The following is a 13,377-nucleotide window of genomic DNA, read 5'->3' on the forward strand; positions in this document are numbered from 1 at the left end:
TTGTGTACAGGTAAACAAGATGGGGATCCAGGCTAAAGTGGTTTGTAAGCAAATGCCCCTGGGGCTAGGAGTGATCACATTATTTAACCATACCTTTGGTTTGGACAATGAGAACCTGGAGATCATGCTCTCTGAGGCTCCAGTTGTCTACTCATAACCTAGAGTCATCCCTATTTCTTTCCTGTAGACAGGAAGATATGCAAATAGGGTCCCTCCCTCTCCTGAAGAAAAGTAGACAGCTTCTCCCCTCTCCACTGTTCTTCTCATTCTGTCACCAGGACTGATCCAGAGTCCTCACCATGGACTTTAGGCTAAACTGGTTTTTCTTTCTACTAACTTTACAAGGTAATTTTATGCCTATGTTATAGACATTAAGTAGTGTATGTGCTTATGCTTGTCCTCCTGACAGTAATATCTTTGTGTTTGCAGGTGTTGACAGTGAGGTTCAGCTGGTGGAGACAGGGGGAGATGTGAAGCAGCCTGGGGGTTCTCTTCGCCTCACTTGTACAGTTTCTGGATTTACCTTAAGCAGCTACTACATGAATTGGATACGACAGGCTCCAGGCAAGGGGCTGGAGTGGGTTGGTTTCATAAGAAATCCTGCTAATGGTCTTACTGCAGAATATGCTGATTCTGTGAAAGGCCGATTCACCATTTCCAGAGATGATGCCAGTAATATGGTATACTTGCAAATGAACACCTTGAAAACTGAGGACACAGCCATGTATTATTGTGCAAGAGACACAATGAGAGGAAGAAAATGTTCACCCATACACAAAGTTCTTAAAGAACACGTCCTAGGGGAAATGTGGGGCCAGGAAATCATTTTGATGACAGATGGAGAGCTAGGATAAGAACATATTCCTTTTCTGGGTCTGAGGTTTCCTTTCCTTAAAAGCAAACAACCCCTCAGGGCCATTTATCATCTCCTTGCTTCAATGTCTTGTTTCTCTGAGTCTTAGAAGTACATTTTTCACATAGAGGTAATATTTTTACTCAGATTCACAGTCAGTTCTCATAGGCAAGTATAAGGAGGTCAATGCCAATATCTCCTTTGGTTACTGGGCTGAATAACTAAAGGAAGTTTTAGGCTTGCATGGTCTACCTTTGACTTAGGTTGGACATCCTTTGATTTTATTTATTTTATGTGGGACCTGGGATGGAAGTTAAGTTGTGGTCATTTGGTAACTCTTGTAGTACTCTATAATAATCAAGAAAAACTCAATGGCTTTCAAAAATTATTTTTTAAGGGGCAGCTGGGTAGCTCAGTGGATTGAGAGTCAGGCCCAGAGACAGGAGGTCCTAGGTTCAAATCAGGCCTCAGACATTTCCCAGCTGTGTGACCCTGGGCAAGTCACTTGACCCCCATTGCCCACCCTTACCAATCTTCCACTTATGAGACAATACACCGAAGTACAAGGGTTTAAAAATTATTTTTTATTTTGTTAAATATTTTTCAATTATTTGAATTTTTGGTAACAATCATTTAAAATTTTTTTGGTGTTCCAAATTCTTTCCTCTCCTTCCTCATGCTACTCCATAGAAAGACAAAGAATTTGATTTCAATTATACATGTCAGGTCTAGCAAAATATATTTCCATATTAACCATGTTACAAAAGAAAACACAGGGGGCAGCTGGGTAGCTCAGTGGATTGAGAGTCAGGCCCAGAGACAGGAGGTCCTAGGTTCAGATCCTGCCTCAGACACTTCCCAGCTGTGTGACCCTGGGCAAGTCACTTGACCCCCATTGCCCACCCTTACCACTCTTCTACCTATGAGCCAATACAGAGAAGTTAAGGATTAAAAAAAAAACCCACAAAATAAATCAATAAAAATTTTTTTTCTAAGTAGGCTTCAATCTGTAGTCAGAGATTTTTTCTCTCTGGAGGAAGAGAGATTTTTAAAAATCATGCATCTTTTGTAACTGTCTTGGAATATTATCTGGAAATCAGTGGTTAGTGTGTAAAGATTCACAGTTGATCATCCTTACAATATTACTTTGTTGTGAACAACAGATTGCCAGCCATAGAGTTGGGAAATGGGATGTCTTATATAAGGAACAGCAAGAAGACCAGATCTAGTTAATCTTTTTTTTTTTTCATAATCTCTTTTTCATACATTGTATAATTTAACCTTCATTTAAAAGTGTCTTTTATGATCAGATTATTTCCCTAGGTTCTGTGCAAATACTAGATTTAGATAACATATGATTGTCTTCATGAAGTTTAGCTATCATGACATATAGGAAACATACTTGGATACTTTGTGAAATTTGTTGAGCTCAGGGTTATGAGTACTTTTTCTGCATATAAGTCACAGTCTATCCTTGCCTTCTCATTCAGTGTGATTCTTGTCCTTGTGTTTCCATAGACCTAATAGATAGGACCTAACTAAGGTACTAGAAGACAAGGTTTGTTTAATATTTTGTGAATACCAGTGTAATATTCTTGCTATGCTTCCTTTCATTCTCTCCACCTTACTTACCTTTCTGTCACTGATGTCTTTTACCAAATGTTCAAATCATGATTTTGTAATATGCTACCAGCTAATTACATATACTATGCTTCCTTCCATTACAGTTTGGATTTCTTATAATTTTGATAATTTTGAGATCATTAATCATGATTTGGCTTTACAAAGAGGATTTTAGTGGCAGAAAAAAAAGTTTTGTTTTGTTTCTAGTAAAGAGGAATCTAGGACCATTGAAAACATTATTTAATCTGAAAAGAAATTGCAATCTAGCTGTTTTCTCTTTATACTCAATTTTATGCTAAAATCACTATCAATCTGGAGAGTTTGTACTTGAGACATAATGGAGTACCTCAGTTTAATCACCAGGTGGCACTGCTGGTCTTGGATTTTATTTCATAGGAAGTAAAAGAAGTCCCCATACTTTGGAAGTTATCTATCCTGTTAATTTGCACAAAGTGCAGACTTTTGGAAAATTACAAACTCTGTCATTCTCAGAGAATAAACAACCAAAATTCCTTTAATTATACTTCTTTTTCTGGATAGCTGCACTGACTAGTTAGTCTAGGAAGGACTGATAACATACATTTACTAAATTAAACCGAGACTCCACCTACTTGCCTTGCTCTGCTGCCTAGACCTTGCTACATTTCATGAACTCTATTCCTATTACCTTAGAATAATGAAATCACTCCACACACTTGCAGACCATATTTTTAAAATTTTTATTTGATATTTTGATTGCATAATATTTTATTTCTGCCAATCACATGCAAAAACAGTTTATAATATTTAAAAGAAATTTGAGTCTCAAATTCTCTCCTTCCCTCCTTGCCTCCTTCACTAAGATGGTAAACAATCTGATATAGATTTTGCATGTGAATCAAGTACAATATTTTCCTCATATTAATTCTTTTGTGGAAGAAAATTTGAAGAAACAAAAATTAAGAAAGTGGAAAAAAAGTACTTTGGTCTGGATTCAGACTTTTATCAGCTCTCTCTGGAAGCAGATGACATTTTTCGATGTTTCATAGAATTCACTTGTGAATCCATCTTGCCCTGGGAAGTTTTTCTTAGGGAGTTCCTTAATGGCTTGTTCAATTTCTTTTTCTGAGATGGGATTATTTAAATATTCTATTTCCTCTTTTGTTAATCTAGGCAATTTATATTTTTGTAAATATCCATCCATTTCACTTAGATTGTCATATTTATTGTCATGTAATTGGGCAAAATAGCTCCTAGCAATTGCCTTAATTTCCTTTTCATTAGGGGTGAAATCTCCCTTTCAATTTTTGATACTGATAATTTCAAATATATATGTTTTAACAATGAAAGTTCTTAGGAGTTACAAGTATTTCCCTATGTATGGATATAAACAGTTTAACCTTATTGAATATTTTTTGATTTCTCTTTCTTGTTTACCTTTTTATACTTCTTTGATTCTTGAGAGTTAAGGTTTTCTATTCAGTTTTGAGCTTTTCATTAGGAATGCTTGAAAGTCCTTCATTTCATTGAATACCCATTTTTCCTCTTGAAAAATTATACCCATTTTTTCTGAGTAGGTGATTCTTGGTTGTACTCTTAGCTCTTTTGCCCCCAGGAATATATTTCAAACATTTTCATTCTTTAATGTAGAAACTACTAAATCTTGAGTTATCCTGACTATGACTCAATATTATTTGAATTATTTCTTTTTTATTTTTTGCAATATTTTATCCTTGATTTGAAGGCTCCAGAACTTGGATATAATATTCATGGGAGTTTTCATTTGGGGATTTCTTTCAGAAGGTGATCAGTGGATTCTTTCAATTTCTATTTTACCTTTTTATTCTAGAATATCAGGGTAGTTTTCCTTGATAATTTCTTGAAAGAAGATGTTTAAACTTTTTTTTTATTATGACTTTTAAGGAATCCAATAATTCTTAGATTACCTCTGTAGGATCTATTTTCTCACATCTTCTCCTATTTTTAATTCTTTTGACTTTGTTTCTTGATGTCTCAGAATCATTAACTTCCACTTGTACAAATTTTAATTTTAAGGCATGATCTTAAGACATTTAAAGAATGAGCTTTTATACCTCTTTTTCCATTTGGTCAATTCTACTTTTTAAGACATTCTTTTCCTTGGTAAAATTCTGTACCTCTTTTCCCATGTAATCAATTTTGTCTTTTAAGAAGTTTTCTTCAGTGAAATTTTGTGCCTTTTTTACCAGTTGGTTTATTTTTAAAAGATATTATTTTCTTCAGTATTTTTTGTGTGCTTCCTTTACCACTTTTTTCATTATTTCCCCACATCTTTCTCATTTCTTCTCCCAATTTTTCTTCCTTCTCTCTTATTTGATTTTTAAATTCCTTTTTGAGATTCTCAAGCAATTCTTTTTGGGCTTGAAAGCAATTCCTAATTTTCTTGAAGGCTTTGAATGCAGCAGTATTGACTTTGCCTTCTTCTGGGTTTTGTGTTTTCCCTGTGTATGAGGGTGAGTATTGATGGTAGGGTGTGTGTATCTAGACTCCCCCCTTGTTTGTTTTCAATGGGCCAGATCAGTGTTATGGTCTGCATGGTGCTTCTGGATTGGACCTGATAGAGAGATGGCCTAAGGTCCTCATATGGTATAAGGACCTAAGCTGAGTAAGGATGGGAAGTATAAATGAACACCAAGGTTGAGATAGTGAACACAAGGCCCCACAAATATTTGCAGCTCAGCTGAACACCAGATCCCACCTACAGTGCCCAAGACTAAGTGACTATGTGTGAAATTGTGAACTAAATCACACAGTTTCTCTGGCTACTTGTCTTGGGGTTGAGATAATGAATAGATGGTAATGATGAGGATAGATGTTTATAATTGGATAATGCGATGACTGTGACTTAACTAAAGTATTCCCTTTCCCCTTTAGATTCAAGACTGTTAGACTGATCTTTAGGATAATAATGGCCTTCACCTAAATAAGTTTTAAGAATTTAATTATAATAAACTCAGGGTGTGTCATTTGAAATTGTTGTAAGCCCTGGAAGACTACAACTCCCAGGGCTCTCTGCTACAACTTCCCCTGACAACTCCCACTTCCTTTGCGGGAGGTGTCAGAGAAAGTATAAAAGAGAGAGTTTCATGCCTTTTCTCTCTCTACCCTGGAGGCTCTCTCTACCCTGGAGTGTCTGCTCTGGAGCCTGGAGGCTCTTGGATCCTGAGCTCTTTCTCTTGGTGCCTTTTTCCCTTTCTATCTACCTCCTAGTTTTTCCTAGACCTTCCCTTTTCTAATTAAAATAAAACCTAGCTATTCTAAACACTAAAATTGCTCTCGGATCTTTTATTTGAGCCCCGAAGGGCTCTGGTCAATTTTCCCCTGCCCTGGCTGGGGACCGCTACCTTCCTTTCCCTTCCTCTACCTTCCTCTCTCCTTTCTTCCATTCCTCCAAACCTCCTACCTTCATCCCTTCACCCCCTCACAAGTGGAAGGATCAGGGTTCAGGAAGAAAGTGTTGGAAATCTATGCTAGACTACAGATGATCGAGTTGGATGGTCAGTTGATAAATCAGGTTGCTTCTGTTGGCTGGAGAGGTTCCTCTCCCTCTCTGGCCCTGGTCAGGCTGGCACCTTGGCCCTGACCAGGTGGTGTGAATTTGATGATGTTCTTCTTGATAATCAGGTAGTTGGTATATATCTTACAGCTCTATTCAGTAGTTGATGATGTGGTAATCAATGAACAAGATTAGAAACACGATACAGGTAACTTGAGCAGGTTGCTTGGCTTACCCACACAGCCACCGGGGGTCCCCTTCTCACAACTGAGAGAGAGTTTGATTTAGCTTCTGCCTTTTTATAGTGCTGGTAGCAACTGTCTTTTCCCCCTTGGCTTATGGTATCTGGGTAAGTTCCAAATTCTAAACTGTTGGTTGTCACTCATACTGGTCTCCATTTTCTTATCAGAAATTAATATTACATCAGGTATTCACTCACCCTCACCCCAGGGAAGACCTATGAGGGAACAAATTCAAAGAGGTTCCCAAACTGGCAAAGCTGTAATGGGGAGGTTGAAGGAAGGTGTTGGGGTTCAGTTGTGACCCTAATGAGTTGGATCCCACCCTCAGAGCCAGCCCCATTGAGACAAGCCTCCCCTACTCCTAAGTTCAAATTAGCTTTTGCCCATCAAGATGGAGTCAGGTAATGGTCTGCCCCATCAGCCCCAAGATCAGTCTTCCTCCCCTCCAAACAACACCCCAAACTACCTCTAAAAAACTGATAACAATTTGTTGTAAAGACAAAGGAATTCAAGGATATTTGGGTAATGGATATTGATGAAATATGAGGAAGTGCGAATCGGGATAACTTCCCTATCACCTATGAACCCCCCCAACAAGAAAGCAGTTCTGGTTTCTTCTGTAGCTTGAATTCAGAAACTGATTCTCTCTCACCTAACAATATCCTAACCTTAACTCTAACTAACAAACAAGGTTCCCCAATGCCCGCTCCCTCTGGAATTCTGGCACTATGGCCAACTGAAGCATGAGTATCACAGATTCCTCTTGGCTGGCACTGAAGGTCTGTAGAATGAATTTTGCTGTTGTAGACATCAAAATGACAAGTAATTTCAGTATGGAAAAGCTAACTTCTCCTAGATCCTCCCAGCCACCCTTCTTCACCACCCTCGTATCCCACCGAGTGCCTCAGCCCAAGTCCTCTCAGGAAAATCTGTTTTTGACAGGTAGGACCTTCAGAATTCTCCTCCAAACTCCTCTTGCTGCTGGCCCCTCCCAAACAGAATTCTCTCAGGGAACCATGGGGTTGGCTTCCAGTTCCTTTCCAAGATGAATGCTTAGTGATCCATGATTTACCCCAATTCCACTTAAAACTGTGGCTAAAATATCTTTCTATGTTGAGTTTCTTTTTTTTTTGTTGTTTGTTCATTTGCTCATTTACCAGAATTTTTCTTTTCTTCTAACTTAAAATACTATTACATATGGATTATGTTCCTTTGGCAAAGGGAGCACTTCAGATTATTTGTGTAAGGCTCCTTCAGAGCTATTTCTGAGGATCTAAAAGTTTTCAGTTTTTCCAAGGTGGTATGATCTAAGGAAGGGTGAGTTTAATACTCTCTCCATCTATTCTACTCTGTGAGCAACCAACCACAAGCACTGTTTTCTACCTTTCAGCTGTGATCAGGGTCCCTTGTTCTCCTGAGGCTTTAAGCACTTATATATGCTAGTGCTCCTCTTCTTTGGGACATTGACACAGGTCTGCATATGGGAAATATAATGGAGTCTTATACCTATAGCCAGCAAAGGACCCCTGTAATCTCTTGCTGACCAACTGTCTGACTTTGTTACCATATATGCCTAAGAGATCTAGGAGTGTTGCTGTTGATTCAAAAAGGTTTGTGCTGGCTTACTGAGGTGGGGTCCTGCCTTGGAGCACTGACCTATATTCTACTTCCACTCCGCTTAGACCCTTCCTGCTGAACTTCTAAGTTATCTTGGCATGAAAAATTGTTTTGCCCCATCATTTTGTGGGTTCTGCTGCTCCAGGATTTGTTTTGAGGCATTATGTCAAGTAGTTCGGAGGGTAATTTGGTAGTGATCAGGTGGGTCCCTGAACCTTCTCTGTCATCTTAAAGATCGTATCTTGCTATTGGCAGAGGAAAAATAAAAAAAAGTAAAAATATTAAAACAAAGACTATACTGTGTCACTATAGGCCAATCTCTTTTTTTAGATCCAGGCAGCCATGAGACATTTTTTTTGGAGGGAGGAGTGATCATTATTTTATTGGTATAGGGCAGTGATGGTACACCTTTTAGATATGGAGTGCCAGTTCTCCTTCCCACCAGACCAAATGTGTTCCTGCCTCTCCAGAGACCCCATGTCATGCCCTGCACCCCCACAAAGTGCCAGGTGTTCCACCCCTCTGTTACCCCACACAGAGGAGGGAGAAAGTACCCCCATTGGGCTGCTGGGCAGAGGGGTGGATGAAGTAAGGAATGTCCTTAGCATGTGTAGAAAGGGAGAGGGAGTGACCTGAGCTCTCTGTTCTCCTCCAGCTCTGCCACCTATGAATCATCCACCATACCTCCTGTGTGCTTTAATTGGGCTGCTGGACAGAGGGGTGGGGATGTGAAAAAATGTCATCTGGTGGGGGTAATAGGAGTGAGGGTGGTGCACATGCCTACAGAGAGTGCTCTGTGTGCCTGTGCCATAGGTTTGTCATTACTGGTATAGGGAATGCTCAGGAAGTAATTTCTATTAATAGAGGTTGAAGAAAATTGAGAAAACCACTTTAAAAAGCAAAATAGACCATCTGGAAACAGAGGCACACAAACTAAAAGGAGAAAATAGTATCTTGTAAGCCAGAATTGACCAGCTCAAAAATGAGGCAAAGAAAGTAATGGATAAAAACAATGACCTACAAAGAAAAACAGATCAAAAGGAAAAGAAGGATCAAAAAGCCAGGAATGAAATTCAGTCTTTAAAAATTAGAATTGAATAATTAGAAGCAAATGAATTCACAAAGCAGCAGGAATCTATAAAACAGAATCAAAAAATGAAAAATTTGAGGAAAATATGAAATACCTCATTGATAAAATAAATAACATGGAAAATAGATTCAGAAGAGATAATTTATGAATTATTGGATTACCTGAAAATAACAACCAGAGAAAAAGTCTGGACATCATTCTACAGGAAATTATCCAAAAAAATTGCGCAGATATTCTTGAAAAAGAGGGTGAAGTTGAGATTGAAAGAATCCACAGATCATCTTCTGCATTAAATCTCCAACTGACAATGCCCAGGAATGTTATAAGAACTTCCAGACAAAGATACTATAAACCGCTAAAAAGAAATAATTCAGATATCATGGAGCCACAGTCAGGATTACACAGGACCTGGCTGCGTTCACACTGAAGAACCTGGATTATGATATTCCAGAAAGCAAGGGAACTGGGTCTAACACCAAGAATGAACTACCCACCAAAATCGATTATATTCTTATAGGGGAAAGTATGGTCATTTAATAAAATAGAAGATTTCCAAGCATTCCTGAAGAAAAGGCCAGACTTAAACAGAAAATTTGATGCCCAAATATAGAATTCAAGAGAATCGTCAAAAGGTAATTAAGAAAGGAAAAAAAAAATATTTAGGCACCCAATAAGTTCAAATGATTCATATTCTTATATGAAAATATTCTATTGGCAACTCTTAAATTTTGTTATTATCATTTAGGTAGCTAATAGAAGTATACTTAGAGAGTACAGTGGCAAAGTGTATGGGAAGATATGTCAACAAAAATTAGGGGTAAAAAAGAGGATAATACTAAGAAAAATGAGAAAAGAGATAGATAAAATGGGGTAAATATATATTTCAAAAAGAGGCACATAGAAGGGGTGGGGAGAAGACCAATACAATGGAAGAGAAGAAGAGGCTGATGACAGGTAATACTTGAATCTTATGCTCATTGGAATTGGCTCAGAGAGGGAAGAATAGTCAGATCAATTCAGGCAGATAATTTTATTGTGCTGTATAGAAAAGTAGAAGGGTAATAAATTGGCTGGTGGGGAAGGGAGCAATACAAGGGAGGGAGAGGTTGGTGGGTCATAAATGGCGCTATAGTAAGAGGGGAATAATAAGAAGAGAGGGGGTGGGAAGGGGAGTAACATTAGAGAGGGGAAAGGTGGGAGACTGACTAAAAGAAAAAAGTTGGAGAGGAGGGTAAGAGGGATAAGGAAAAAAGGTAGAATCAAAGGAGGATGTCAAAATGGAGGGGAATATTCAGACAATAGTCATAACTGTGAATGTGAATGGGATGAACTCACCCATAAAAAGGAAGTGGATAGCATAATGGATTAAAAAACAGAATGCTACCATATGTTGTCTACAAGAAACACACTTGAGGCAGGTAGACATACACAGTGTAAAAGTAAGAGGATAGAGCAGAATTTATGGGGCTGCAACTGAGACAAAGAAGGCAGGAGTAGCAATTATGATCTCAGACAAAGATAAAGCAAAAATAGATCAGTTTAAAAGAGATAAGGAAAGTAATTACGTCTTGATGAAAGGCAGTATAAATAATGAAGAAATATCAGTACTCAACATATATGCTCCAAATGGTATGGGACTCAGATTTCTAAAGGAGAAACTAAAGGAGCTTAAGGAAGAAATAGAAGGTAAAACCATATGATTGGGGGACCTTAACCTTCCCCTATCAGAACTAGATAAATTGAACCATGAAATAAATAAGAAAGAAGTAAGAGAGGTGAATGAAATGTTAGAAAAATTAGAGCTAATTGATATTTGGAGATAAATGAATAGGGATAAAAAGGAATATACCTTCTTTTCAGTAGCACATGGCACATACACAAAGATTGACCATGAAGTAGGGCATAAAAACATTGTATGCAAACATAGGAAAGCAGAGATAATAAATGCAATTTTTCAGACCATAATGCAAAAAAACCTTAATCAATAAGGGCTTATGCAAAGGCAAATTTAAAATTAATTGGAAACTAAATAATCTAATTCTTCAAAACTGGTGGGTCAAAGAACAAATCAAAGGAACAATTACTAATTTCATTGAAGAGAATGACAATGAGGAGACAACATATCAAAACCTATGGGATACAGAAAAATCAATACTCAGGGGAAAATTTATATCTCTGAGTGCCTATAGCAACAAAATTGAGATGGAGGAAAGCAATGAGTTGCTTTCATTGCAATTGCAATTGCAATTGCAATGGGCTTGCACCTTAAAAAATTAGAAAAAAAAACAAATTAAAAATACTCAGAAAAACTAAATTGGAAATCCTAAAAATTAAAGGAGAAATTAATAAAATTGGAAGCAAAAGAACTATGATTATGACAGAATACTACTGTGCTATAAAAACATGATAAGCAGGTTAATTTTTAAAAAATTTGTAAAGAACTACATGAGATAATGAACAGCTAAATGGGTAGAACAAAGAGGATTGTATATATATTTATATATATATATATATATATATATATATACACACATATATATAGCTACAGGTTTAGTACTTGTTAGTACTTGAAGAATAAAAGTGGAAACACCAAAGACCTAATCTACATATACATATCTATTTGCCAGATGGTGCCTTCTATGACATGGGGATGAGAAGGCGAGGCTGAGATAATTGGATATTAATAAAAATGCTTAATAGACAATAGTACACCTCTCAAAGTTGTCATGCAGATAAAATGAAAATATATATAAAATGCAAATAATATTTGAAAAGTTTTTTGTAAATGTTAATGCATTATATAAATGTTAGCAAGTAATATTTTAATGATTTATGGATGATGATGATGATATGTAGTCTCTAGCTCTCTGAGATTGGCTAGAAAATTACACGTGTCAGATATTCTGAGTCAACAGTGAAGAGAATGAGTTAACAATCAAAAGAATAATCATGATAACTTAGAAGTCCAATAGATTCATATGCAGAACAACTCTGATAAGTTATTAATATAAATTTATTTGCTTATTTATTAAAAGAATTGCAAGTATCATCAAGGAAATTGAGAAGCATGGTTTCTGAAGAAAGAGGACATAGATCTCTTTCTGGTGCTTCTGAAAGCATAGTATCTGCAATAGATTGACAAAAACCTCTCATCTTTATGGCAATTTAATTGTATTCCAAGCAATATGTAGATTTTTTATTTTTTCTGATTTTTTGTGAAGCAGCAACAGGAAAATGCAAGTACAAATGCAGTGTCAGGAGGGGAAAATAAAAACACATACAATAAACACAGTTCAGATTCCATGTATTACAATACTCCACAGTCCCAAAGACTGTGGCAGAGTCATAATGAACTTTATAACACCTCTTCCTCGTCAATCCCCTTCATGGGATAATAACACTGACTTCCCTCATTTCCAGCTCAGTAGAGGAGAAAGTAGATGTGAGAAGAAAAAGAAAGTCTATTCCTGAGGGCAGAATGAAACAGTTAGTAGGTGCTTCCATTTGGAAGCTCATTTGAGATAGCTCTATCATATGCCCTGAAGGAAAACTGTGTTAACTGCTCATCTCACATACTGGGTCTCTCTTAAAACCAGAATACAATGCCTGAAGGTCCAATGGGGACTTTTGAAAGGTCTCTTGTCCATTTCATATTTCAGTTCCTCTAACTCAGTGATTCCCAAAGTGGGTGCCACCGCCCCCTGGTGGGTGCTGCAGCGATCCAGGAGGGTGGTTATGGCCACAGGTGCATTCATATTTCCTATTAATTACTATTAAAATAAAAAAAATAATTCCCAGGGGTGCTAAGTAATATTTTCTCTGGAAAGGGGGCGGTAGGCCAAAAAAGTTTGGGAACCACTGCTCTAACTGGAAGAGGATTATGGGAAAGCATGTGGGGAACAGGGATGAATAACAAGTGAATTTCAATTCCAAGAATAGGCAATGATCCTAAAAGGAAACAGACATCAATGGACGGGGCAGATATACTAAGAAAAAAATTACCCATGAGGAGATTCAATTAAAAATCAAGAATGAGAGAGGGTTAGGGTGTTTTCCTAAACAGAAATTAATTCAGAGAGAGGGACTAATTCAAAAAATTTCAGGACCATACAAAAATAAATGAGCATTCTTTTGGTACTGAGGACAACTGGAGTATTGAAGGATGGATACTAAGTCTCACCATTAATGTTGAGATTATCAGTTTCATAAAGTCTACCTAAGGATTTTAGAATCAGTTGTGGAGGATCCTATTCTTTGCAACTTAGGGAGAAGACACCCTGGGGTGTAGCAGCTACTTATCCTCTTATTGAATAGAGCTTGAAGATATGCAAATAGTGTCCCTCCCTCCAGATAAGAAAACCGGAATCAAACCTGTGCATGTAGCATTAGGAGAAGAGCTTCAGTGTAGTGTAACCTCTTCTTATCTTATCCTTTTTGA

At 37.3% G+C, this 13,377-nt stretch overlaps 1 gene segment (V, D, J or C); it reads left to right on the forward strand.

Moving 5' to 3' along the window:
- Positions 1-272: 272 nt before the first annotated feature.
- LOC123233910 lies at positions 273-854 on the forward strand. The segment is given in 2 exon segments: positions 273-345; positions 430-854. Coding segments are annotated over 2 exon segments (471 nt in total).
- The last annotated feature ends 12,523 nt before the right edge of the window (positions 855-13,377 follow it).

Source organism: Gracilinanus agilis, chromosome 2 (assembly GCF_016433145.1).
Source record: "Gracilinanus agilis isolate LMUSP501 chromosome 2, AgileGrace, whole genome shotgun sequence".
Classification (NCBI taxonomy): domain Eukaryota; kingdom Metazoa; phylum Chordata; class Mammalia; order Didelphimorphia; family Didelphidae; genus Gracilinanus; species Gracilinanus agilis.